General features: G+C 44.1%; 1 protein-coding gene across 5 annotated transcripts; it reads left to right on the plus strand.

The window, feature by feature from the left end:
- Window positions 1–251: 251 nt before the first annotated feature.
- Window positions 252–26,086, plus strand: cald1b (caldesmon 1b). 5 transcript variants are annotated; one of them, XR_013133969.1, is made up of 18 exons: window positions 252–398; window positions 8,179–8,286; window positions 12,540–12,665; window positions 14,824–15,265; window positions 15,419–15,463; window positions 15,554–16,156; window positions 16,869–16,910; window positions 17,030–17,094; window positions 17,320–17,578; window positions 19,247–19,384; window positions 19,776–19,819; window positions 19,943–20,018; window positions 20,902–21,045; window positions 21,221–21,415; window positions 23,110–23,178; window positions 23,281–23,323; window positions 24,099–24,132; window positions 25,023–26,086. XR_013133969.1 is itself a non-coding variant. In XM_077021556.1 (17 exons), exons 2-17 carry the CDS (start codon window positions 8,213–8,215, stop codon window positions 25,034–25,036), a joined length of 2,370 nt encoding a protein of 789 aa, XP_076877671.1. In that variant the 5' UTR covers window positions 252–398; window positions 8,179–8,212; the 3' UTR covers window positions 25,037–26,086. The 5 variants fall into 5 exon arrangements, 4 of the variants coding, with proteins under 4 accessions (XP_076877671.1, XP_076877672.1, XP_076877673.1 ...); XM_077021556.1 differs by lacking the exon at window positions 23,281–23,323; XM_077021557.1 differs by lacking the exon at window positions 23,281–23,323 and having other exon boundaries at window positions 17,033–17,094.
- Window positions 26,087–26,432: the final 346 nt, after the last annotated feature.

A 26,432-nucleotide genomic window follows, 5' to 3' on the forward strand; every position in this document is an offset into this window, starting at 1 on the left:
AAACAGTTTGGCTGATAACCAAAACGTTTTAAACTAACTAGGAAGATTGTTTTTGACTAAAAGAAATGCACAATTTCTCATGACTTTATATTAACTATGTAGGTAATGGTATCGTTCTGCTAAAACACTGTTAAAACTCGTCCAAACGGAACAACGCGTAGCCTGCATGTACGTTTTCATCCACTCGCTCCCTTGATTTATCGAAGGTAAAAAAAAAACAAAAATGCAAGAACAGTCTGCCAATGGCATCGAGCAATCAGACGGATAAATCTACCAGAGGCGGAGCATCGATCGCTCGATTTATGCGGCGAGCGGTAACAAAGCGGCAAAACTCTTAATCTCTCCTTGAGTGGGCAGGTGATACACCTCACGGCTACACCCGCCACCTGATCGCTCAGGTACGTGCTCTGCGTTTTTTCTCTAACATAGTAACATAGTAATTCAGTGGTTTTATTGTTAAATAATTGCAGGATATAATGCATATTTATATAAAACACTATGTGTGAGGTTATAATTAAATAGAACTTCAGACAATTATTGCAATAAGTAAGTAAGCATGTTTGCTATAACATCTGTTAACATCAAATCAATAACTAAGCTCACTATTTGTGAAACCTCTGTGATTTGACTTTACCGTTGACTAAGTTGCATTGTTCATAAAAGTCTATCTGAATAATTGCAACCAGTACGTTGTTTTTTGTGTGTGTATTTGTTTGTTTGTTTTTTTGTTAGGGTCCTACTGACTTTGCATTTTTGTACTTACTATTTCTTTAGTTCAAAAAGTGTTGTTTTAGATAGTGTTGTATATATATATATATATATATATATATATATATATATATATATATATATATATATATATATGTGTGTGTGTGTGTGTGTGTGTGTGTGTGTGTGTGCGTGTGTGTTTTAGTTGTAAAGTGACACTATCAGAAAGTCGGCAGAGGAGAATGTTTCTTGTAAAACTCAACGTTTTTCGCCAGCATACCTGACCCAGTCACAAATTGTGGTAGTACCACAATATTTTGTATGAGCAAATGTGCTTTAGAAAAAATTAACTGTAAGTGCATTGTACTCTACACACTTTTATTGTATTTTTCTCCAATAGTCTTTCCTGTTATGGTTAGTAAAAATTACAACTTGTGTCTTTTTTGTTTATGTCAAGTGTACTGAGGGAAGAACTAAACAGTCAGAGACTAAGTAAATAAGCAGAGTGCATTTTTTGCCACCATCTGAAATAATGAGTGATGTTTCAATCCACTGGAGCTGGAATTGTGGACAGTGCTACAGTAGAGCAGAGCATAGCAGCCTAACCAGCCATGAAGAATAGCTGGGCACATTTAGCATTCCTCAACCATGAGGCCCAAGAAAGCCTATACCAGTGTTTCTTTGGGAAGGTCCATCAAATACATGCTGAGACATCTGCAGATGTTTTCTGAGTCACACAGACAATATGGACCAAAAGCATGCTGGAATCCTCTTTGAGGTTTAGTCCTTGAAACTATTCCATTCTAGCATATTGTTTATCATACATTAACCAGGCTTCTTGCAGTGGAAAAGCTTCTGAGCTGGAGAAGACCATTGCCAAGTCAGGTCCTTCGCCTTAGATGGTAAACCACAAACTGGAGACCTGCTCTTCAAGAGTCCATAAGCATCTGTCTGATCGATGCCTTGTCTGCCTAGAGACAAGGAATGTGCTTCACTCCTTTAAGGTTACTTGCAGTAGCATCATGTAACCCATAATCTGTTGCATTAGAATGAATGGTCCTAAAATGGGGGAACTGTTGACATTCCAAGTGGTGGTAACGTTTTCGTGGCCTTTTTGGGTGTTTCAAAATAGAGAACATGATTTTCTTTCAAAACGACAAAAATGCACAATGACGTTAGAGTGGATCAGGTAAAAAAAAATCTAATCATCAAGATTGTGTGTATATGGCATAACGATGGGAAATATGTGGAAATTCCAGATTCTTGATGTGCAGGCTTGATTTACTGAGGGGACAGTTTCCACACTGCCAAGGACAACTTTTTTGGTATGGCATGTTCATGGACAGCAGACTCCATCACAATCAGAAGCATAGCCATGTGACTCAAAGGCTGAGGTACTGACAGAGATGACGGTATAGCTATAAGAACAAACTTTTTCATGATGTTTTTTTTCCACGCATGATTGAGGGAGCGTATATGAACACCAAAGATCAACACCTCATATATTTTGAAGTAACCAATGGTCATCAGCTCAGACATGGTCGCACTTGCATCCTGACTTTTAAGGAGCCCATTGGGAGGACACAGCTTGATGGTGTAGGCAGATGTTAGAGCTGTAGATTTATCTACTGGACATATGCTATACAAGTTTAGATCTGATATTACATCATGAGAAAAGACATTGGAATTTAGCATTTCATACTCCTGCTCTGCTCAGTAGTCTAATATAAATACAGGCGGATACAGGAAGTACATTTATACAGGATGTACACTTATTTTCCTACACCTTTACTTTCGAACGTTGTATGATTTCTGTGCATTTCTAAATGGTGGATGTGCATATAAATGGCTTGAAACTTTGTGCCAATATACTGTAAAGACTGTACTGCCTTTCAATAAACCCATGAAAGCAACGATAAAGGAGATTCACAAATCCAACCGGCCTTGAAGTCATTCGTCCTGTCACGTTGGCGCGTGTGTTTTCAGACGAATTAAGTCATGACATTTCAGTGCCGTCCTCGGCCTTGGTCCAGTCTTCAGAGCTGTGGACTTCAGTGTGAGGCCCATCATAGATGGATGCGGGCTCATTAGTGAGCCCACAGACAGATCAGTTCTTCAGCCACACAGGTGCACCTCCTCTAACGTAAAGAGGACATGGCGAACCTTGTGCGTGCATGGAACAGTGAGTGTATGTGTGCATGTGCACTGGCGTGTTTGTGCTGCATGTAAGATGGCTATTATGGATTCATTTACTGCAAGGTTCAGCTTCATTGCTGCCCCTGGGCTCACATGAAACAGGCCTCATCTTATTTCCAGTGAAGCTTCTGTATTCAAATGAGAACATGACATTGAAGCATGTGAGGTTTATCAGGGACAGACCTCTGCTGCAAACAATTTGTGTCTGACCTTTTTAAAAATTTGCGAGCAGTCCTCTGCATGTAATCGTATCCAGGTGCCTACTGTATTTATTCATTGCCAAGCTGACTGCGATCTGTTCATGTGCTTTCCATAACTACACACTTCATAGCACGATGACATTAACAGCTAGAATGCATTTACAGTCACTCCTAGGGAGTCACTGGAAAACTGGCTCGTGCATAAAACACTGAGTGGGGACTGGCTACGTCTGTGACACTACTACGTGGCTAAAAATATACAGTGTAAACCAAGCACTGCAGCAAACTCACAGCTACACAACCGTTTGGTTGCTGCATGCACTAGCTGTGTCTATATAAGGAGAGGAGGAAGTCCCTCAAGACAGAACAGTTGTATTGTTTTATTACATATGTCGCAAGATAAACTTTCAGCATGTTAGCGGGTGTCTGATAAAGGTATCACAGTTCACAGGCTGCAGTCATATTGGAAACACAATTGCGGAGTTGTCTGACGCATCTCAGAGGGGTCAGCGTAATATAGATGACCTGCTGAAGGATGCAGGACTTATTTAGTGAGCTTAACCTCATCGGCTTAACCTCATCAGCTTCTTTTACCATGTTTGGTTATGGGGCCCACACCAGTATACAGCACCATCACCCTCCCATATGCCCTCCCCGCTACTGTATCTTAATGTCTTGTGACACAAGGGCTTCCTCATAAATTAGGCCCATGGACATTGATTATGTGTGTCTCCGATGGGGGTTCCAAATGAAACAGGTGTTGCAGAAGGTTTAAAAAGACATGGTTTCACATTCTGCCTTTGGTCATGCTGTCGAATGATCTTCCAAATGTGTTGTGAAAAGAGGAAGCTGATTAAACAGAGGGACATGGGCTGGGTGGATGTACGTGGCTGTGTGGATTCCAGCGGTGGAATTCAAGGTGCGCAAAATTGCATGTGACAAAAATATACATGCAACGGATTCCATATCTGACTGCATTTATTAGAAATGAAAGAAACTTTAACCAAGACTGAAGCCGTAAAGAGGTGAACGAAAACCTTTCCTGCTTTGTTCTTCTCCCAGTGTGGCAAATACATCAGCAGCAGCAAACGGCTGAAATTCATATAAAGTTTTTTGTTAAGACAGCCAGTCCGGTGCACGGGGGGACGTGTTCATGTGGGAGAAGAACGTTCTCAGCGCTCTCTGTCTCAGTGAGGCTGGTCTCCTCAGATCCGCTTTTTGAAATATGCAGCATCGTCTAGGAATGCAGTGCCTTTGCCGTTCAGCCCGTGTGGCGTTTGCAGATCCTCCATAATGAATGGGCACATTGAAGTGAGCTGATGAGAAACATATTCATCAGGCAACCTGCTCCACACCCTGGACCCAGACCTCCTCACCACCGTCAGTGTGGGCAGGGTTACGTTTCCCTTTGATGGTTCCTCTCATCCGCTTTTAAGTATGTGAATAATGTTTTGTTAATGTGATGAATCTTCCCATGCAAGGCAACTGCAGGTTTGTCACTGTGTAAATCAAACTGGGAGCAGGTAGTGTGTCAGTGGATTAAACTGGCGCAGCTGGTTTTTGCATCTCAGCTAAAGCACGTGTAGGTTTCATCTCGGGCACACAGCCTCACCACGGCGTGTGTCCTGGCCCTGTGCGCTGGTCTCAGTATCATAAAGCTTTACAGCAGAGCCACAAGGCATGTCATTACTGGGCTTGCAGGATCTTCACTGTACCACTCTGCCTGTCCCTGCTTTGAAATGTCTCCCTACACAGCTTCTCGAACACCGCAGACCCCCCCCCCCCCCCCCCACTTTACACCACAATGGGACAGAATTATCATGGATAATTCTGTAAATAGGATTATTTGAGTTCCGAAATTCTACATTTGTCCTTTGTTTCTGGAGTTCCTTTCTCTATGGCCTCTGGTCAAGAGCGGGAAGTTTCACTGCGCTGGGTGTCGGTCACGGAAGGAGTGGAATTCTGACTCCAGCATTTTTGAAATTTCAAGACCACAAGAGGGAGAAGCTTGGCAAGGGCGGCGTGCCCAGGAACTGTAATCAATTGCAGATGTGTAAATTAAAATGTGTCCTCAGTCTGTGTCATGTGGAAATGATTTGTGTGCGTGATCCCACCTTGTGGTAGGAAGGCTGGACAGGACGGCAGAGAGCCTGGGAAATTTATAACATGTCCGGCACAAATAAGACAGATCTCTTCTTTCTTTAGAGCATTAGGGAGAGCAAAAAGGTCAGATGAAGAGGCAGGGTTGGGGAAAGACTCAATTCCTTCACACCTATATCACACCTATATATATATATAAAGATCACACCTCGGCCATCAGAGCAGGCCGGGCCCTTACTTCACCTGGGTGGCACCAGAGAGTGGACCAGCTCTCAGGTACATGAAGCCTCTGTAGATCAGATCTGCGGATTTGAGCCCCCAGCATTGGCGCTCGTAATGGTGGCCTTTGCTTCACATCACCTGAGCCAGGTGCAGATAGCAATGAGCTGGGGTTTTAGAGTTCAGGTCGTCCTGCACTGATTTAACATTGTATTCACAATGCATTCTCTTTTTTCCATGATGTATTTGAAGATCATTGTCTGATGATCAGTGGTAAATAAAAACGGCATTAAGCTCATTGTCATGACAGTATCCACCAAACACATGAAGATGGCCTTCCCTTGGTGTGGCCCTGAGCTCATCTATGTGTAAGAGAAATGGAATATGCACACAGTTGACCCTCCCACAGGATCTTTGAGTGAGCAGCTCTCTGGAGGAAATGCAGATAATTGTTAGGGTGTCGGTTTGTCATGGTCACCCTCTCCTCGTCACTGTGGTCCCCCCTTGCAACACCTTTTGTTTTGATTTTGTTCCCTGGTTTCCTTTTTGTGTGCTTCCCGCCCCAGCCTTGTTCCTCTACTCCTCAATAGTGTTATTCACCTGTACCTCACCTGTACCTCACCTGTACCTCACCTGTACCTAACCTCACTCCCCATTTCTTCCTCTATGTTTTTAGTTCAAGTTTGCTGGTCACTGGTTTGCAGTCCTGGTCGGTTGTTTCTAGTCTCAGTTTTAAGTGTTTCTAGTTGTATCATTTGTGTCTTGACGTATAGTTACCAGTCTGTCGTACCTTGTCTTTGTTTGTTTTTGTCCTGTTACCTTTTGACTTGTAAGTTATGCATGTTGGCCTTTGTTGTGTTGATTTGTCTATATCTCTGTGTATTTGATATGTCCTGGTCACCATCCATTGAAGTGTCTGTAGTCTGTGTAAGTACCTCTTTATCTGTTTTTAATGACTGCCTACTTGTGATTTGTCTTAGTGTCTTTTATAATAAACCGAGTAATAACTCGCGATTGCGTCCAGGCTCTACTACCTCTGAGTCAGCAGCGTTACCCTGTTGCCCCCGTGCTAGAAGGCCTTTGTGTCTGTGTGGGAGGCCCCTGGCTTCCTGTCCATGAAAGATTTGTAATGATGTAAGGATTTATTCATTTTTAGCTGTGTTCTTGTTAGGACTAAGGGGGTGAACTGTTCTTTGGTCAGCTGGGTCACTGGTACTCTTCTGACCATGTTAGAGCTTCGATCCGCTCACAGAGGTTCTGCAGTCATCAGTGTTCAGAGCAATGAGAACAAAAGCCCCTAGTAAGAAGAACAATCTGGATTTGGTTTTGCCTCACATTGGTTTTGCGTCTACATCCATTATTTCAGGGAATGTAATCAAACCAGTCTATTGTTTAACTGAAGTATCCCAGCTCATCCCAGGCCCTAGCAACATAAAAAATGTGCAGGAAACTCAAGCTGTAAACACAAATGCATATACACACAGGGTTGGTTTATTTTTTATTCGATCTTTGTGGGCTCCTTTCATAGGATCCACTGCCGGAGAGAAGTCAGATATTGCGTTTCTAGACCCCAGGAACCATGTGCTTTGTGTTTGTCCATCCCTGGTAGACCATGGTGTCCTTATAACACACCTCAGGCACACAGCGAGGCAGAAGGCCATGGGGTGGGGGGGGTCCCGCCACTGACGCGCCACTCGGTTTCCCCACTCCAGCGTGCTGCTTCAGGGGGGGCTTGATAACGATCTAATGCACTACAACAGAACAGAGGAAGCGTGCACTGATGTGGTACTCACAGAGTGGGGCTTATGATCTGTGTACAGGGAGATGTATAAAAACAGCCTTCTCCATTCTGAGAGATGTTTTATCAGGACGGGCCGAGTCAGATGCTGCTGCTTACAAGAGAGAGATAGAGAGTGATGGAGAGAGAGAATCCATGAAGCTGGTAGTGGTGTGCAGATAAGCTAAAAACAGAGGAGGGAGAAGATGACAGAGAGTGAGGGAGGCAGGGTGTGGAGGAGGCAGACAGGGTGTGGAGGGACAGGCAGGGTGTGGAGGAGACAGGCAGGGTGTGGAGGGACAGGCAGGGTGTGGAGGAGGCAGGCAGGGTGTGGAGGAGACAGGCAGGGTGTGGAGGGACAGGCAGGGTGTGGAGGAGACAGGCAGGGTGTGGAGGGACAGGCAGGGTGTGGAGGAGACAGGCAGGGTGTGGAGGAGACAGGCAGGGTGTGGAGGGACAGGCAGGGTGTGGAGGAGACAGGCAGGGTGTGGAGGGACAGGCAGGGTGTGGAGGAGACAGGCAGGGTGTGGAGGGACAGGCAGGGTGCGGAGGGACAGGCAGGGTGTGGAGGAGACAGGCAGGGTGTGGAGGGACAGGCAGGGTGTGGAGGGACAGGCAAGGTGTGGAGGAGGCAGGCAGGGTGTGGAGGAGGCAGGCAGGGTGTGGAGGGACAGGCAGGGTGTGGAGGAAGCAGGCAGGGTGTGGAGGAGACAGGCAGGGTGTGGAGGAGGCAGTCAGGGTGTGGAGGAGACAGGCAGGGTGTGGAGGAGGCAGGCAGGGTGTGGAGGGACAGGCAGGGTGTGGAGGGACAGGACTGTTTGCCTGTTCTAGTAGTTGTGGAAGGGACGAAGTAAGGTGGGATGTTGCGGTGCTGAACAGACATAAAACAGAGGGAAAGATGTTCTGTGGTGTTGGGTAGTGGATCACATGTTCACTGTAGTCAGGCATAACCGACACTCTGGTCTTTCTGTCTCTCAGTAAAGACCCAAAAGGATCTTCCACGTGAGACACCATGGACGAGGACCTGGAACGTCGCAGGGAGCTCCGGAGACAAAAGAGAGAAGAGATGCAGAAAGAAACAGAGAAGTAAATCACACCACTTCTTACTGACAAACTCTCACTCTCTTTAATGTGCTCTGGACTGAGATTACGCCCACGGAGCAAATCTGTGACAGAATATTACTGCTACCAGTTTTATTATTTCAGGTGTCATGTAATGTTCATATAGGATTTCTGAGCAAAGTAAAATTTTCTATTATTTTAAAAGGTAGTGATATGATATTAGATCTCTCTCTCTCTCTCTCTCTCTCTCTCTCTCTCATCTCTCTCATCTCTCTCTATCTAACTTGGTTAAAACGTTCAGGCCAACTTGGAAGGCCCTGTAATTCCCCAATCCAAACAGCTGTCTCTCAGCTTGGTCCTCTATTCCTTATAAAGGTCCAAGCATCTGTAAATCTTCCTTAGGGAGTACTTACAGCATTATAATACAAACAAACTGTTACAGTTTTTAACCACAGGCATAAAATTGACAACAACTCTGTGGAGGAATGATATATTGATATATATCCTGGTTTAGTTCATACATTTTACATGACATCCTGTATTTTATAAATAGATATTTTTACTGTTTTGGTTCATTGTAAACTTTATCCTTTTGAGTTCAGCAAAGGACAGAATGATCTGGAAACACAGCACGAGTGTTAAATAGTGTGTTTATGGACTGCTATGCATCACCATAAGATAGAGAGTCCATATTTACTCCAGTCTCATTAAAAGCAGATCAGGCCTGTCTGTTTTTACACAACCATTCAATGGGAATCAGCGGCTGGTAGACGAGTCTTCAGTTTATCACCAGAGACACTGGAAACATTTTCTTTTTTCTAGTCCATATTTACAGATTTCACATTATCTGATAAGTCTCGATCACAGACCAGCCCTATACATTCAGGCATGGTCTTTCTTTTCCTGAGGTATAAAAAACATCCCGATTGTTCCACTAATGAGTGGGGAAGACCAGAGGGTAAGATGGTTGACTTCTTTCCAAAAGGCAGGATGACCAGGGTTCTCTCACCCATCCCGGGTTGCTTGATACTCCTACAACTCCCACAATCCAGAAGGCCTTATAAGGTCAGGCAGGCAGTTGTGTACAGTGGAGGATGACAGATACACTGTGCTGTGTGTTTTATTTGGGATGTGTATCTGCCCCTGGAGGAGATAGAACAATTCCTGTTGTAGTTACTACATGTATTTTACGCAATGGAATTCTATTCATTCCATTCTTTTGTGTTCCAATATAGCTAATTTGTGGATTTCATGTGTTTTAGGCGTATATGATGTGTTATTTGTCCTGTAATCAGGCAAAATTCTATGTGGAAAGATCTTGATTCAGTGTACACACAGTGTGACATGGATGTAAGTTATGAATAACAAACATTTAGCCAAGTTAGAGAATATGTCAGCGTACGTCCTCTTCATTGTTATTTCTGTAAGAATAGTCAAGAACCCAATTATGTAACAACTGTTACTGTAACAGGAAAATGTTGGCAATATCGTCAGGCATCCGTGTGCATGTGGGGGGGGTAGATAGGTGTGAGCAGTGTACACACCTGCACTCTCTGCCAGTGTAACCCCAGGCCACACTCAAAGAGCTTCTTGAAATGTCGAACGAGTTGAGTGTCAAACTCAAGCAGCGAGATGTTTGCTGTGACACTGGGATGGTCTGGAGAGCATGTGTGTCTGAGCAAATCATTGAACAGTCCAAATCGTCCAGCTCAGCTCTAACAATGCAGATCATTTACAAACACTTGGCTGAATGACTAAATCCTAATCATCCTTATAGAGAGAAGCAGTTCCAATATGTAGGAGAAAAAGCAAATAAACAAAGCAAGATATGTGTGGACTGAGATGTTGTAATAACGTGGATCGAATCATACAAATTGTGTCATTAAAGACAAGCGGGTCAGTGTTGAACGGTGACTGATGTGACATGGTACTGATCACTCCTCTAATGTTCTGTGCTGAAGGAGATCTGGGAAGCCAGAGTCCTTTGTGCTAAACAACCTTTCACAGAACTCATCAGACTCTGTAGTGACCATGACGGCACCGCAGCCACGCCTTTCTTGGTAATAACCTCACATCTGGCATCTGATTGGCTGAGCTTTTTCCTCCCTGTACAGAGGTGGGGATACACAGGGAAGATGGACATTTCTCATGTCTTCTCATTAAGGGGACAGCAGAGACAGGGGTCTGGAGTGTGTTCCCCTTGCTGTAAATACTATACAATATGTAATACAGCTCTACTATATATGCTATATGCTATACTATATGTGTTATATAGGCTACTATATATGCTATATATTCTATATACAATACTATATATGCTATACTGGATGCCTGTCTGAGAAATCATGGTGTGTCCATGTGTTTGGATTGTGTTGAGGGAGAGTTTATTGCTATAGATGAGCCACAAATGTAACAATTAGAAAGAAGCCTCAATGCATTTATACCACATATGTGTTTATAGTGGAAGGGAAAAACATAAAAACAGAAAATAGGAAAAGGAAAAGGAAAGTCTTGAACAACCTTTGAAGTGACTTTAATCTCTGGGAGACGGACTTTAGTGCGGGATCATTTAAGGACACGCTGCTTTTAACAAATAGAGGGTTTTATTACTGTAGTTGAATTTGCTTCCATAGTCACAATTTGTTCACAAAAAAGAAAAGGCAGATCCACCAATGGCGGCAAAGAATTCATGATCTTTGGAGGGAAGCAAACAACTAACCGTCTCACCCAAACGTCTCAACTAACCGTCTCACCCAAACGTCTCAACTAACCGTCTCACCCAAACGTCTCAACTAACCGTCTCACCCAAACGTCTCAACTAACCGTCTCACCCAAACGTCTCAACTAACCGTCTCACCCAAACGTCTCAACTAACCGTCTCACCCAAACGTCTCACCTCTCAGGCCCATATACACAGTTTATCTGAAGAAAGACATTTTTTTTCTCTTTATAGGTTCTTAAATCATTTAAGTGGTCAACAGCATTTCTAGCAGTGATGAGGTGTATGCTGCAATTGAAGGAAATGCCACACATACTGAAAGGTTTTGACAGTGGTTATTAGGCCCTAATACTCAGCCATGGCGCTTCAGACAAGGGAATGAATCCACTAAAGAGCTTCCTTTCCCCACCCGGTTCAGCTTTCATATCGGTTATTTGACTGGCAAGGCAGGATGTACAGTCTGGCTGTACTGGAAAGGGCTCTTCAGAATGAATGTTTTCATTTTTTAGGTTACCACTCCAGATTTGAAATCGCAGGGTGGATAAGATGGTGCTAGATTTCCTTTTCCCATCATTCCTTCTTGTTTTTCTATACCGGAATGTATAAATGGATTTGTTGTCCCTGTTTTGGATCATTCCACCATCCGCAACATCTGTAAATCATCAGCAGGGGGGAATCCTGAAGAAGAGGGGGAGGGACAGCCGTCCAGATCATTTCAAATGCAGCCTGTGCCTGATAAACACTGGCGTGCCATGGCAAACTGAAGCCAGGCCAGAGCCGCTCAGCAGTGGAGAGGGAAGGTTTGGACCGCTAGACCTCAGAGATAGTGGGAAAAAACTATGACTATGACTATGACGGCCCAGCTCAGATGTCCTTAAACATACCTGAAACACAAAAATGTATTTGAGTCCACATAAAGTGAATATTAAGTGTCAAACTAATTAAAATTACAAATTCAGCTGATTGCTATGTGGTGTGGCCTATGCCATGGGTGTCTTTAATACTAAGGTGGAGAACATGACAAAACACAGACACTTGCAGACATCTAGTTTTATGGTTCTACTTTCAGGGCGAGATTGAAAGTTGTCGTATGATCCAGAGGTCAACACCGTGTGGGCAGCAGAAGTCGTAGTCTCTGGAGTTGTGTAGCATGACAACTTTACTATGAATTACACCTAATGCCTCTAGTGCTTAGATATATTCTGTGGGTACCATATATAGGTTCTTTGGTAATGTATTTGAGACTAATGTCCTACCAGTCAAACATGAGTACTACACAAATCTAAAATGCCCTAAAAGGAATTTATGCTGAGTCTGTCTCTCTGGGCAGCTGAATGTTTTATGTACATGTTGTTTACATTTACTCTCCTCCTCAAATGACATGGACACACACAGACACACATGCGTGCGCTAATGTTTTTCAGGACCATGTATGGTCTGGGGAGGTGTAAAGTTTGTGATTCTTACATCCCAGCCAAGATGCTCCTTGGTTCATCCCAAAGATCTAATCAATTGATATTGATGTCAGTCATGGGTGTGTGGTCTTCTCCCTGACCAGAATGAGCTACTTTGATGATGATGAAGAAGCTGCTCGAGAGCGAAGAAGGAAAGCCCGCCAGGAGCGACTGCGCAACATGGAGAATGAGGAGATTAACACCACCACAGAACTGAACAGCAGTGACAGGTGGAGCCTCATAGACCTCTACACTAACACAGCCTCATAGACCTCTACACTAACACATACGGCCTCATAGACCTCTACACTAACACATGCAGCCTCATAGACCTCTACACTAACACATACGGCCTCATAGACCTCTACACTAACACAGCCTCATAGACCTCTACACTAACACAGCCTCATAGACCTCTACACTAACACATACGGCCTCATAGACCTCTACACTAACACAGCCTCATAGACCTCTACACTAACACAGCCTCATAGACCTCTACACTAACACATACGGACTCATAGACCACTACACTAACACAGCCTCATAGACCTCTACACTAACACAGCCTCATAGACCTCTACACTAACACATACGGACTCATAGACCACTACACTAACACATACAGACTCATAGACCTCTACACTAACACATACGGCCTCATAGATCACTACACTAACACATACAGACTCATAGACCTCTACACTAACACATACAGCCTCATAGACCTCTACACTAACACATACAGACTCATAGACCACTACACTAACACATACAGACTAATAGACCTCTACACTAACACATACAGACTCATAGACCTCTACACTAACACATACAGCCTTAAAGACCTCTACACTAACATATACAGACTCATAGACCTCTACACTAACACATACAGCCTTAAAGACCTCTACACTAACACATACAGACCAGTGGCGGATGCTGGTCTTTCAAGGAGGGGAAGCTCAATTTGGGCTTGAGTGATAGAAGTCAGTCTACAAACACAAGCAGCTACAACAAAAACCACCAGAAATAGAGGCTCGATTTGTCGCTAGTCGTTATTAACGAAGAAAATGCAGCTAAGAGAATTAGGATAATCTCCGGTTCAACACAAAACAGAATTAAAATTAAAATTTAAATTAAATGCTCCCGCGGAGGTTTACACCAAAAGATCGCTGATTCGCTCATTTCGCTGTCAATCAAAAAGGGATTCAGCCTCAGACAGATCATCCAATCATCATGCAGAAGCTGAGCGTCCGGGCCAGCCGAGGCCAGCCCACTGCCCCATAGACCCCCAGAGACACTGAGCGTCCGATGGGCGGGACAAAGCCCAGCATTTATCCAATGACTCGTCTCGTTTCGCTGCACTCTTTGCTTCGCTATTGAACTCTGTAGACGCTCAGCGTCCACACCGTTTAAAGCGCTGTGAAGCTGCGGGACTGAGTGAGAGGAAAGCCGCATCGTTACCAGTGATAAGAAGCTGATTCTGAACAAAAGTTGAGCGCGTTGTAGCGCATATTTAGTCAATGACGTACACACAACAGTATATGTTTAATCACTTATTTTTTGACATTTTAGGGGAAGCTGAGCTTCCCTTGCAGTCTTAGAGCAATCGCCACTGATACAGACTCATAGACCTCTACACTAACACATGCAGCCTCATAGATCTCTACACTAACACATGCAGCCTCATAGACCTCTACACTAACACATACAGACTCATAGATCTCTACACTAACACATGCAGCCTCATAGACCTCTACACTAACACATGCAGCCTCATAGACCTCTACACTAACACATACAGCCTCATAGACCTCTACACTAACACATGCAGCCTCATAGACCTCTACACTAACACATACAGCCTCATAGACCTCTACACTAACACATGCAGCCTCATAGACCTCTACACTAACACATGCAGCCTCATAGACCTCTACACTAACACATACAGCCTCATAGACCTCTACACTAACACATGCAGCCTCATAGACCTCTACACTAACACATGCAGCCTCATAGACCTCTACACTAACACATACAGCCTCATAGACCTCTACACTAACACATGCAGCCTCATAGACCTCTATACTAAAACATACAGCCTCAAAGACCTCTACACTAACACATACCTCCTCATAGACCTCTACACTAACACATACCTCCTCCTCATAGACCTCTACACTAACACATACCTCCTCATAGACCTCTACACTAACACATACCTCCTCCTCATAGACCTCTACACTAACACATACCTCCTCATAGACCTCTACACTAACACATACAGCTTGGCAGACTGACATGCATCATGCAACCACATTTTTCACCCATGATTGGCACTAGGAACATATATATGATAACAGTTATTGCTATTTTCTTTAGTGTGACGGACACGGGGTTCTCAGCACTGGTCAGCACCCCAGCGACTAATGACGACGACCGAGCTCTCTTGGAGCGTCTGGCGAAGCGCGAGGAGCGTAGGCAGAGGAGGATGAAGGAGGCCATGGAGAGACAGAAGGAGTTTGATCCCACCATCACCGACGGGGACAACACCGTCGTTACAGCCAGCAGCGAGGACAGACCGAACCATCTCAGGGAGGAGGAGCCAGAGGTCAACTCCTGGAGAGAGAAAGAGGAAGGAAAAGGTGAGCAGAAAGCAGAGGAGGAGGTGCAGGTGACGGTCACAGTGACGGAGGAAGCTGTGCTGGTAAAGGCAGAGCCTGAGTTGACAACAGCTCCAGAGGACATTGTGGAGAAGAAGAAGGAGGAGGAGGAGGAGGAGGAGGAGGAAGAAAAGCCCCAGACATCCTACCACACAGAACAGGTCAGCGTCTCACAGGTTTCAAGCTATTTCACAAGCTTTTAAAAGAATGTTCAATACCAGCCATTTTGACATAAACAATGAATATGATTTGAACAGTTTTTTGATCTGTTTAAAGTGTATAATTTTGCAGATTTATGTTATCATTTTTAACAGGAGCCCATTGAGGAACAAAACAAAGAAACAGTATCAGGCAGTGAGGTATGGCAGTGCAGATGGTCATTTATGGGTTTCTGGGTGGAATCTGTGGTGTGTAAACTGGCTGTGTAAATGATTTGTTATATTTTGTAGGAACAGATTGAAGACCAAGCAAACAAAGTGGTTGAGGAGAAATCAGAGGCAGGTCTAGAAAGTGCAGATTTAGAAAGGAAAGAGCTTAAAGATGAAGAGAGGCAGGCTGAATCTGTGAAAGAGGAGCAAACAGTAGAGGCAGCCTTTAAGGAAGGATCTGGTAGATCTAAAGAAGAGAAGCCTTTGGAGGAAGAGGTGAAGGAACAATCAAACAAACCAGATGATACAGTTACTGGTTCAAAGATACCAGTTCAAAGTGAACCTTTAGTGGAGAGGAAGGTGGTGGAGCAACTGAAAAAAGATGATGAGAAATCTCATATACCAGAGCAGAAAGCTGAAGAAAAACCTGACAGGGCAAAGAGGGAGGTGGAGGTTACATTTAAACTCCCAGAAAACAAAACTGAGAAGAAACCTCCTGTGAAACATGAAGTGCGGGAGAAGGCAGCACTACCAGAGACGACTGAAGACAAACCAGTGATTTTGAAGAAGGAGATTGAAGAGAAACCAGTAGTTTTAAAGAAGGTTGAAGAGAAAACAGTTTCAAAGAAGGAAGTAGAAAAACACCCCAAAGCAAAAATTGAGGAAAAAGTTAAACCTAAGGAGGTATTCCTCTCAAAGCTTGAGTTTCAGACTCTGCAGTTCACACCTTTGGCCACTCCATCTGTTGCACACTTTTCATGATCTTCAAGCCTTTTGTGTTCACAGTGCAGTATCACAGACTTGCAGTCACCTTGTTCACTTTATGTATGCTGTGTTCATAGTGGGTTCCCATTAAGAATGGATTGATGCTATGGGACTGTGGCAGTGTTATTTGTTTGCTGTGCGTTTTTCATCAGTGGCTCTACTGCCACAGGGTTTGGGGTTGCTGCAAAATACAGCGTACTCTATCTGTTATGCTGTGTCTTTCTATGCATGCTTTTACCACAATGGCTAATCTATCTGAATGAACCAATTCCAGTCAGGAATGGATCTTAGTTTACAGACTAGTCTTTATGCTCTTTATTAACACATTTAGTTAACAACCCATCCATTAAAACACACATGCAACACGAGTATTCAATTGGTGAAATAGTGGTTAATTGAGGGACCTAAGGCCACACCTCTTTTTCCTGATTGGAATTGGAATACTTCTCTGCTATTGGTGGTGCTGTACACTTGTCATGTTGCACAATGGACCAGAAGAAATAACCTTAATCCAATGTGTACTAAGTACATGGAGGAATGACTAAACCTGAACTTGAAGACTGGACTTTTTGATATTGTTTAAATATTGAGATATGCCAGCCTAATTCATGTTCTGTTTTTTACTTCCTAGGTGGTGGAAGAGAAGCCCAAACTCTCCTTTTTACGTGATAAAGTGAGTTGTTGCTGATTTGAATCACTGCACCACTTTCATTGTGACTATTTCAATAAATTGTTGCTAGTCATGCTTGAATAACTGAAAGAATATTTTTCTGTTTTTTTTCATGATGGAAGCAGAAAGACTCATCTGCTAAAGATGATACGTCTGCTAAGGTCCAGAAACCTGAGAAGCCAGTTGGGTATGAGCATCCAGGAAAGATGTGTTTGATCCGCAGAGATAGACTGAGACTACACAACACTAGCTGACATGGTTTAAGGAGATTGTGAAGTTGTCAACATCAATAACTTTATTGAGAACCACTGCCTAGCTACATAAAATTATTCTGAAAGCATTTTAAGCGTGTGTGTGTGTGTGTGTGTGTGTGTGCGTGCGTGCGTGCGTGCGTGTGTGTGTGTGCTTGTAGTCGTATTGGGCTTCGCTCTCCTGAGGTGCAGAAGCAGGACCCCTTGGTGAAGCAGGAGGCTGAACAGAAGCTGGTGGAGTTGAAGAAGCTGAGGAACCAGAGTGAGACTGAGGTGCTGGAGAAGATGAAGCAGAAACAGCAGAGCGCTGAGGCCGAACTGCAGGAGCTGAAGAAGAAGAGGGAGGAGAGGAAGAAGATCCTGGAAGAAGAGGAGAAGCAGAAGAAACAGCAGCTGGCTGATAAGAAGGCCAAAGAGGAGGTATACACTCTAGACAGCTTCAGTCAAAGAGGAGGTATACACTCTAGACAGCTCCAGCTAAAGAGGAGGTATACACTCTAGACAGCTTCAGCCAAAGAGGAGGTATACACTCTAGACAGCTTCAGTCAAAGAGGAGGTATACACTCTAGACAGCTTCAGTCAAAGAGGAGGTATACACTCTAGACAGCTTCAGTCAAAGAGGAGGTATACACTCTAGACAGCTTCAGTCAAAGAGGAGGTATACACTCTAGATAGCTTCAGTCAAAGAGGAGGTATACACTCTAGATAGCTTCAGCCAAAGAGGAGGTATACACTCTAGACAGCTTCAGTCAAAGAGGAGGTATACACTCTAGACAGCTCCAGCCAAAGAGGAGGTATACACTCTAGATAGCTTCAGTCAAAGAGGAGATATACACTCTAGACAGCTTCAGTCAAAGAGGAGGTATACACTCTAGACAGCTTCAGCCAAAGAGGAGGTATACACTCTAGACCAGGGGTGCTCATTACGTCGATCGCGATCGACCGGTCGATCGCGAAGGAAGTGTCGGTCGATCGCGAAGGAATGTGCGTAGATCGCGTCACATAAAATAGTAGTAGATGAATCGCACATCTGCACTGACGGTTGTATTTTGATTGACATTCACGGTAGCCAATCTGCAATCCACTCAACAAATTACGTTCGCCACCCAACCCCCCCCGCTCAACAAATTACGTTCGCCGCCACCCCGGTAGATCTTTCTGACTTGGTCATCTTATAAGTAGCTCGCAAGCTGAAAACTGTGGGCACCCCTGCTCTAGATAGCTTCAGTCAAAGAGGAGGTATACACTCTAGACAGCTTCAGTCAAAGAGGAGGTATACACTCTAGACAGCTTCAGCCAAAGAGGAGGTATACACTCTAGATAGCTTCAGTCAAAGAGGAGGTATACACTCTAGACAGCTTCAGTCAAAGAGGAGGTATACACTCTAGACAGCTTCAGCCAAAGAGGAGGTATACACTTTAGATAGCTTCAGTCAAAGAGGAGGTATACACTCTAGATCAGGGGTGCTCATTACGTCGATCGCGATCGACCGGTCGATCGCGAAGGAAGTGTCGGTCGATCGCGAAGGAATGTGCGTAGATCGCGTCACATAAAATAGTAGTAGATGAATCGCACATCTGCACTGACGGTTGTATTTTGATTGACATTCACGGTAGCCAATCTGCAATCCACTCAACAAATTACGTTTGCCACCCCCCCCCCCCCCCCCCCCCCCCCCGCGGAAACATATTACGTTCGCCAACCCCCCCCCCCCCCCCCCCCCCCCCCCGCTCAACAAATTACGTTCGCCGCCACCCCCGGTAGATCTTTCTGACTTGGTCATCTTATAAGTAGCTCGCAAGCTGAAAACTGTGGGCACCCCTGCTCTAGATAGCTCCTGCCAAAGAGGAGGTATACGCTCTAGATCACTTCAGCCAAAGAGGAGGTATACGCTCTAGATCACTTCAGCCAAAGGTGACGAGTAGAAATTGTATAACTGGCCCATAATACTCAATAAACCTTCATGCCATGAAAGCATATAGCACAAAGCATGTTATCTGATCATCAGCTAATATGCAAAGTTGTGGATTTACAGCTGCACACTTGAAATGAACCTGCACACAATTTGAAACACTCGCCTTTCTGTAGCAAGAGAGACAGAAGATGAAGGAGGAGATAGAGCGGAGGAGGGCAGAGGCAGCCGAGAAGAAACGTCAGAAGGAGGAATCCAGTGAGGAGAGCAAGGCGGCGTTCAAATGCATGTCCCAAAAGGGAGGATCCACCAAGGTCAGCTGACCTCTGACCTCATCAAAATGGCAGCGCTGTTAAATTTGGAGATTCTGCATTATAACTAGATCTCAATGACATTATCAGTAATTGGAAAAATGTCAGAAATATCAATCAAGAAGTGAGGGTAGTGGGTGTACCACAAGTTCTACACTGTACTACAGCGTACTACAGCATACTACACTGTACTACAATGTACTACAGCGGCTTCTACCTGTTGCTTTGTGGACTGTGAAAAACCTGCTACATGATCCAAGCATGGCTTTCGTTAAAACTTACATTAAACGTCCTGTTGAGATTCTGGATTTGTATATGTATCTGTATATGTAATTTTGTATATGTATTTATGTATATGTATTTATGTATATGTATTTCTTGTTGCCTTCCACAGATTGGGGAGAAGGCTGAATTTTTGAGCAGGTCAGCTCAAAAAACGTAAGTTTCTATATTTTTTAGCATTATCCTTTGCCTTAGTAGCTTATTGCACTTTTGCTTGTTTGTCTTACTAGCATAGTGTACTCAAATTGGCTGAATAAATTACTATCCAATTTTTTTTAGGACTGTGAAGGCCCCACACACTCCATTGGTGTGTAAGATAGGCAATCGGCTAGAGCAGTACACCTCAGCAGTTCAGGTAAATGCAAATGAAATACAATATACTGTTATATATATTGTGGTGGAAATTTGGTGATTTCCATTTATGTCAGGCTTTCTTAGTATACATTAAACACATTAGATATAGGTGGTAGAGATCTTTTACATATACGTGTGTTGATCAGGGCACTGAAGCCATTCTCGTGACTTCAGTAGGCCTCAGATGTGTGTGTGCGTGTGTTCTCTGGCCTCGGCTGAGGCCTAATCTGATGTTCCTCTGGTGTTCCTAAACTGACCTCGCTGGAGACACCTAATCTCTACTTGGAAGGGACTACGGCGACACTCAGTCTGTCGTTACATCACGAGGATGCTGAGCGTGGAGGGGACATGCGTCATATGCATCTGTCAAATCAACGTTAATTATTTCCTGTATTGTCCAATCACATTTGGTTGATCACATCGTGGACACCGTGTGTGTTGATGATTAAACATATAAAAGATGAGAGTTCGGAATGGGGAATTAGCTCTCTCTTGCAGACGCCTTGTGCGTTTGTAACAGGGATCTCTTGGAGAAGGGTCTCTGAGCTCTCTCTGTGACAGACACCTGGCGTGTTTGTAACGGAGATCTCAGGGGTTAATCCATGCTTTGTTAAAATAAATCATTGTACTTTATTATTTAACCCAACTGCTTCTGACTTTTATTGTGCTCACCATTTAAGGGTTTCAGAATTTCTAACACAATATGCTTATATATATATATATATATATATATATATATATATATATATATATATATATATATATATGCTTATATATATATATATATATATATATATATATATATATATATATATATATATATATATATATATATATATATGCTGATATATATGCTGTGAATCAGCTCTGTGCTTGTTGTCCAGACTAAGGACGTGAAGTCTCCCAAGTCTCCGGTGAAGGACCTGCCTGCAGTGGAGGGTGTTCGCAACATTAAGAGCATGTGGGAGAAGGGGAACGTGCAGAGCCCTGCCGCCCCCAGCCCTGCTACCCCCGCTGCTGCCCCCAAGGTGCAGGACAGGGCCAATTCAGGATCAGTCCAGAGCCAGTCTAGAACCAGTCCAGAGCCAGTCTACAGCCAATCTAGAGCCAGCCCCTGGCCAAAAAGACACACTGTTTAATCTGAAAAGCCACCATCCACAACGTCCTTTAGTGTCGATAACACCAGTGTCCCCTCCTGCACAGGACACGGCTGGAATGAACGTCGGTGTGGCAGGTCGCGTCAACAGCTGGAAGACCAAGACTCCAGAGACAAAGACAAAGGAGGCAAAGACTCCTGAGACGAAGCCCCCTGAGACGAAGCCCCCTGAGATGAAGACCCCTGAGACGAAGCCCCTGGAGACGAAGGCCCCAGCAGGGAAACCTGCAGGAGGCAAACCTGTGAGTTCCTCAGCTGCTCCGCAGATCCGTCAGGCCCGGTTGTCCACGCAGGCCGTGCTGAACCGGTCCTCTTGTGATTAATGACAGCGCTCAGCACTGCTGTTCTCTTCCAGAGCTGGAAAATGATTTGATTCTCTCCATGTGATGTAGAGCATACATAAATTTACAGGGGGAGAAATTGAATTTCTGGTGTGTGAGAAATGAATGCTGTGTGTGAGGGTGTGCTTCTGCTGGGTGAATTATGGGGGCAGTTCACAACAAGCAAGATGTTGTACTTGAGTTGAGATAGTTTTTCTTCTTGACTGACAATGAGCGATTAGCACCATACATAAGTAACATGCACACTGGACTGCAGTATGGAGAACTGCTTGCCAATCAGTAAACACACATATCACCACCTGCTGGACATGTGGAGTGCCTTAATCCTCATACATAAGGTCATCAATAATGGGGAACTGTTTTCTAAGACCTTAAATATGTAGCCACATGTTCCCATCAGGCCTAGAAACACAGTGGTCCCACACTGCACAGTGTAACTCAGCGAGGACAAATGGCTGTGCATGTGGAAACCAGTGAAAGGTCAGTGAAAGGTCAGGCGGTGGGGGCTCTGTGGCACAAGTCCAGCATTTCTCCGCCGTGCTCCTCCTATCCTCTCCTCTCTCTCCCATTCTGTACTTCGCACTTGGCCACGTTTATTTTAAGCAACTCTTTTACAAGTTCCAAGACGAGCCCCAAAGACGCCCGCGTGGTGTAATGCGCGCACCCTGAGAAATGAACGGCACTCATACACTTTAGTCTGAGGCAAGAAAGAACAGATCTAGGCGACACATGGACTCCATTGTATGAATAACCGCAGGAGGACAGTCGCTGTGGAGATTCAGTCTGGACAGACACATATGGTCCAGATTCACTGAATGAAACATATACATAAATGTAATACCGATTTTCTCTAGGGATTCATTTATTTTTTAATACCTCTGTTTTTATAAAATGGAGTGGGGTTTGGTGTGCCCTAAGCTTGTCTTTATTCTCTGAGGTAAAGAAACACCAGAAAGAAAAATACTATTATGCATGATATCTTCACATTTATCTGAATTCCACAGGAACTCTGCCACAGGATCTCTCTCTCGAGATCGTTTATTTTATTTCTCTCAGGATCTGCAGGGACGAGCTAATACTAATCCAGCAGTGTTTGTACAGTTTGATATACCATACACTCAAACCTCAGCCTAGCTCGTTCACCTTTTAACCTACAGAAACGGAGGGCTTCGTGATGCAGGAGCGTCATCTATTGGCTACGTGGTGTATTGAACTTTACCTTGAAAATGAACGTGAAGGTGTCGTTTTCTCATTTGTTTTAGCGTTTACCTCCAATAAGACCATCTTTAAGATCGGTTAGTAGCCTACACAAATCGCTCACATATTATTTGTAATCACAAATTCGGGTATATTCCAATCCTAACTTTGAATGTAATTTGAAAGAATTGTGGCCACACTCATTCTGTCTCTTATAAGCAGTGTTCTTACTAACACCCCTTTTCTTCACCTCGGAGACTTTTCCGCTTCTAATTTTCTGATGGCTGACTGACGTCTTCTCAGCTCTGGCTTGGCTGGCGCTTTTGCTGTGTGTGTGTCGCTCCTCTGCACTCCCCAAAGCTGGACCAGGTGTGTGACACGCTGTGTGCTGTCGGCAGGACCCCAAACCGGCGGACGTATCGAAAACGCGCAGCATGTGGGAGACCAAGGGATCCACCCCGGCCAAGGTAAGCCTGGGTCTCCGGCCCTGGGTCTCTGGCCCTGGGTCTCACAGGCAGCCCCTGGTTCCTGTTCGCTGTTTTAACCACAGTCCCATTTGATACACTTAGCAAAAGCGCTGACAGCAGGCCTGGGATCAGCAGGGTGGCGGCTGTAAGTACTGCAGGAGTGTGTGTGTGCTCACTCTTCACGCTGCAGAATGAGAGAGCGGCCAAGCGCTGCATGGGTATAAACATGCTTTGCAGATAATGAACACAGAAGTGATACAACCAAAAATTCTCAGAAGTTGTCAAAGTGTAATTTGATTTAATCCAAAGTGTACAAAACTATTTGTTTTTATAATGTTTTAAACCAGTATTCATGGTAGGCTATAATAATATTGTTTTGCCCAACATTCTAAAATGGCTTTGCAAAAATGGCCTTAAAATGTCATTATTTGCATATGGCGGGGGTTTTACATGGTGGGAATATATTATTACTTGGGAAAGTGAGTTCTTCTGTGGGTTCTGTATGCTAGATGGACCATTTGTGGGGGCAGTCTTAAATACGCTGGGTTCTGCTGATTGGATCACACAAACCATTTGGTGGCTGCAAACACTGGATCACTGCTGCAACTCTTATTACTTATTACAAATAACACACACACACACACACACACACACACACACACACACACACACACACACACACACACGTTCAGGCACTTGCATACTTTTTCACAAGGCTGTCAGCTAGTATGTCATGTGTAGTTTGTTTTGCGATGCTTGGTGGTGATTTTCAATGATAACATTATGGCCATCAGACTGTTTCTTGAGGTAGTGTGTGTCTTGCATGCCAGCGTTGTAACTAAGCGATGTGAAGCTAAACGTTAATTGTCTCATGACTTTCAAGACATTTAAAACACTCTCTGGTCTTGTATTTGCTGAAGGTGTTTGCAGCCAAGACCAGATCAGTCACAAATGGTGAGTAATGAATCTCCCATGTAGTTCTTTTAATAAATGTGTTGTGTGCATATGTGCGCTACTCAACCATATGCGTTTTAAAGCACCCACTTGGGACGGTGCTGTCACATATGTAATGAATGGTACCATGTCCAACACTGACCTGCAGAGTTGAACAGAGGCTGTGGAGACTCCTACAGTGAGATCAGGGACCCAGGAGCAGGTGTAGTCAGGCAGCAGTATGCTCACCAAGGGCGGAAGGCCCAAGCGTGCAGTAGCGCCTCCCACTGGCAGCGGGGTGACAGTGCACGCTCCCTGCTGCTTACGTGCCCTGCCAGGGCCTCCCTAGACCCCTGGGTGCGAACACCTCCCTGCTCTCTATTTACGGGCACGTCCTTGCTCCCCTTCCTGGAGTGCGTGTCCCTGTCGAGCGTTCCTCGGAGCCTCAACTCCGCCTCTGACGGCACGCTGCATTCCCCATCACAGCTGTTCTCCAGTCGTGAACGGCGCTGGACTGACCAGTCAAGCTGTTTTAGACCAAGAATGAGATATGCTGCTCGTTGTAACAAATGTAACGACTATCTCCTTCTACGACTACTGAAACATCTGAATACCAGAATGGGAGCTTGGCATCTCCCTGTGCGGTTGTAGCCGTGCTAAAATTCCCCGGTATTGTCCCGCACAGCCTAACAGCTGAAACGTCTCAGAAGAATGACATGTCGAACCATTGCTAATGTAAAAGGCATGTGAACGTCACACTGGTGTCACTATGTGAGACCTTGGACTTTGTCTCAAGCTAACATGGTATGAAAGATTCAGGGGAACAGGTGGCGAAAGGCCCCTTTTTCCTTCCTGTGTGGTGTTAAGTTTGGATCAGAACTGAAAGCTTTTCTTCTTTTGTTGCCCTACAGGAACAAGGAAGTAAACACTATGGCCTGCCGCTTACGAACGAAGACGGCATTGCTGCATACTGGCACGATTTTTTTATACTACAATGTTCTCCAGTTATGTATAAAAATAGATGCATAGTAGTTGGAATCAGTTATCAGAAACTCATAGATAAGTACACTTACATATTAATGCATTTTTCTTTTCCTTTTCAAGTGTGCAGTCATAAAATCATACCTCCTGGAGGTGTTTTGTGTCCATCTAACTGTACGACTCTGTTGAAGAAGATGGCAAACGTAACTTGAACAGAGCTGTAGATGTATTGTTGTTATTTCCATGTTAAGTACTGCCCACTGACCAAACTGACACCCAGGTTATGATCACTCCTGGTTTACGAATTCATTCCCCTGAACATGTTTCTTTGATTCTTATGAAAACTGTAGGGTTGGATCTTGTGTTTCTTGTATTTCGACACATCTGGATTATCAGTTCTAATCACCAGTTTGCAAAGCACTATATAATCTGCAGAGCACTCAGTATGTTGCCTGTTTTATTACCATGTCTTGATCAGACCTGTCTAGAGTGACATCATATCACAGGTTATGACAAGCATATGAAATGCAGGTACAATTTTGCCACTGTTTTGTGTTTTGAAGTCATGCAGTATGTTAGCACAGTGCATCAGAGCACAGCTTTCCCAGTGTCCTTTATCTAATGCAGTATTAACGTAAAAGCCTCTTTTAACAGTTGAATTATTCTTATAAGGTCTCCACAAGATTTTATTTTCTTGCTTTACTAAATGGCACTTGCATAGAAGGCACTTAAAAGTCAGTCTCTCACAAGATTGCGATATTGCAAGCAATAAGAAGTTCATTTTTACACAACTGCAGATATAATATTCACATGTATGGCAAGTTAAGATCTGGAAAACATGAGTGGTATTACAGCATAATTCCAACCTTATAGAACAAGCTTCTCAATATTGAAGTACAATCATTTTTTGCAACAGCCTTGACTGTTGCATACTGACGGAATTATCTAACCTGTTGTGTAACAATAAAAATGGATTTGAAGATTCTCATGAAAATGGTCTTGCTTTCTTATGTCCTTGTGTTTGCTTTCGTATGCTGTTCTTATGTTTGAGTTCAATATGTGGGTCTTCTCGCATCACTTTCAGCCAGTTTCCTTGGAGATCTAAACTTTAGAACCTCTTAGCTCAAGCCTCTTGCATCCGAACCATCCCAACATATCGGGTTTCAAAGGGGTGAGAGTCAAGTTTGAGTATGAACAAACAATGTTTGGTTTTAGAATTTCATTTGTTTGGGGGTCTTGAACAGACTAACAATAGACCAAGGCCTTAAACACACACCAATGAAAAAGTCCCCTGGTCACATGGTGCTCCACTCTGATAACCTTGACAACTTGAGTCCACC

The sequence above is a fragment of the Brachyhypopomus gauderio genome, chromosome 11 (genome assembly GCF_052324685.1).
Source record: "Brachyhypopomus gauderio isolate BG-103 chromosome 11, BGAUD_0.2, whole genome shotgun sequence".
Lineage (NCBI taxonomy): Eukaryota > Metazoa > Chordata > Actinopteri > Gymnotiformes > Hypopomidae > Brachyhypopomus > Brachyhypopomus gauderio.

Coding starts and splice junctions, on each gene's coding strand:
- cald1b (XM_077021556.1), top strand. CDS start 8,213: ATGGACGAGGACCTGGAACGTCGCAGGGAGCTCCGGAGACAAAAGAGA. Junction 8,287..12,539: donor ATGCAGAAAGAAACAGAGAA/GTAAATCACACC, acceptor CTCCCTGACCAG/AATGAGCTACTTTGATGATG. Junction 21,046..21,220: donor CCCCCGCTGCTGCCCCCAAG/GTGCAGGACAGG, acceptor CCTCCTGCACAG/GACACGGCTGGAATGAACGT.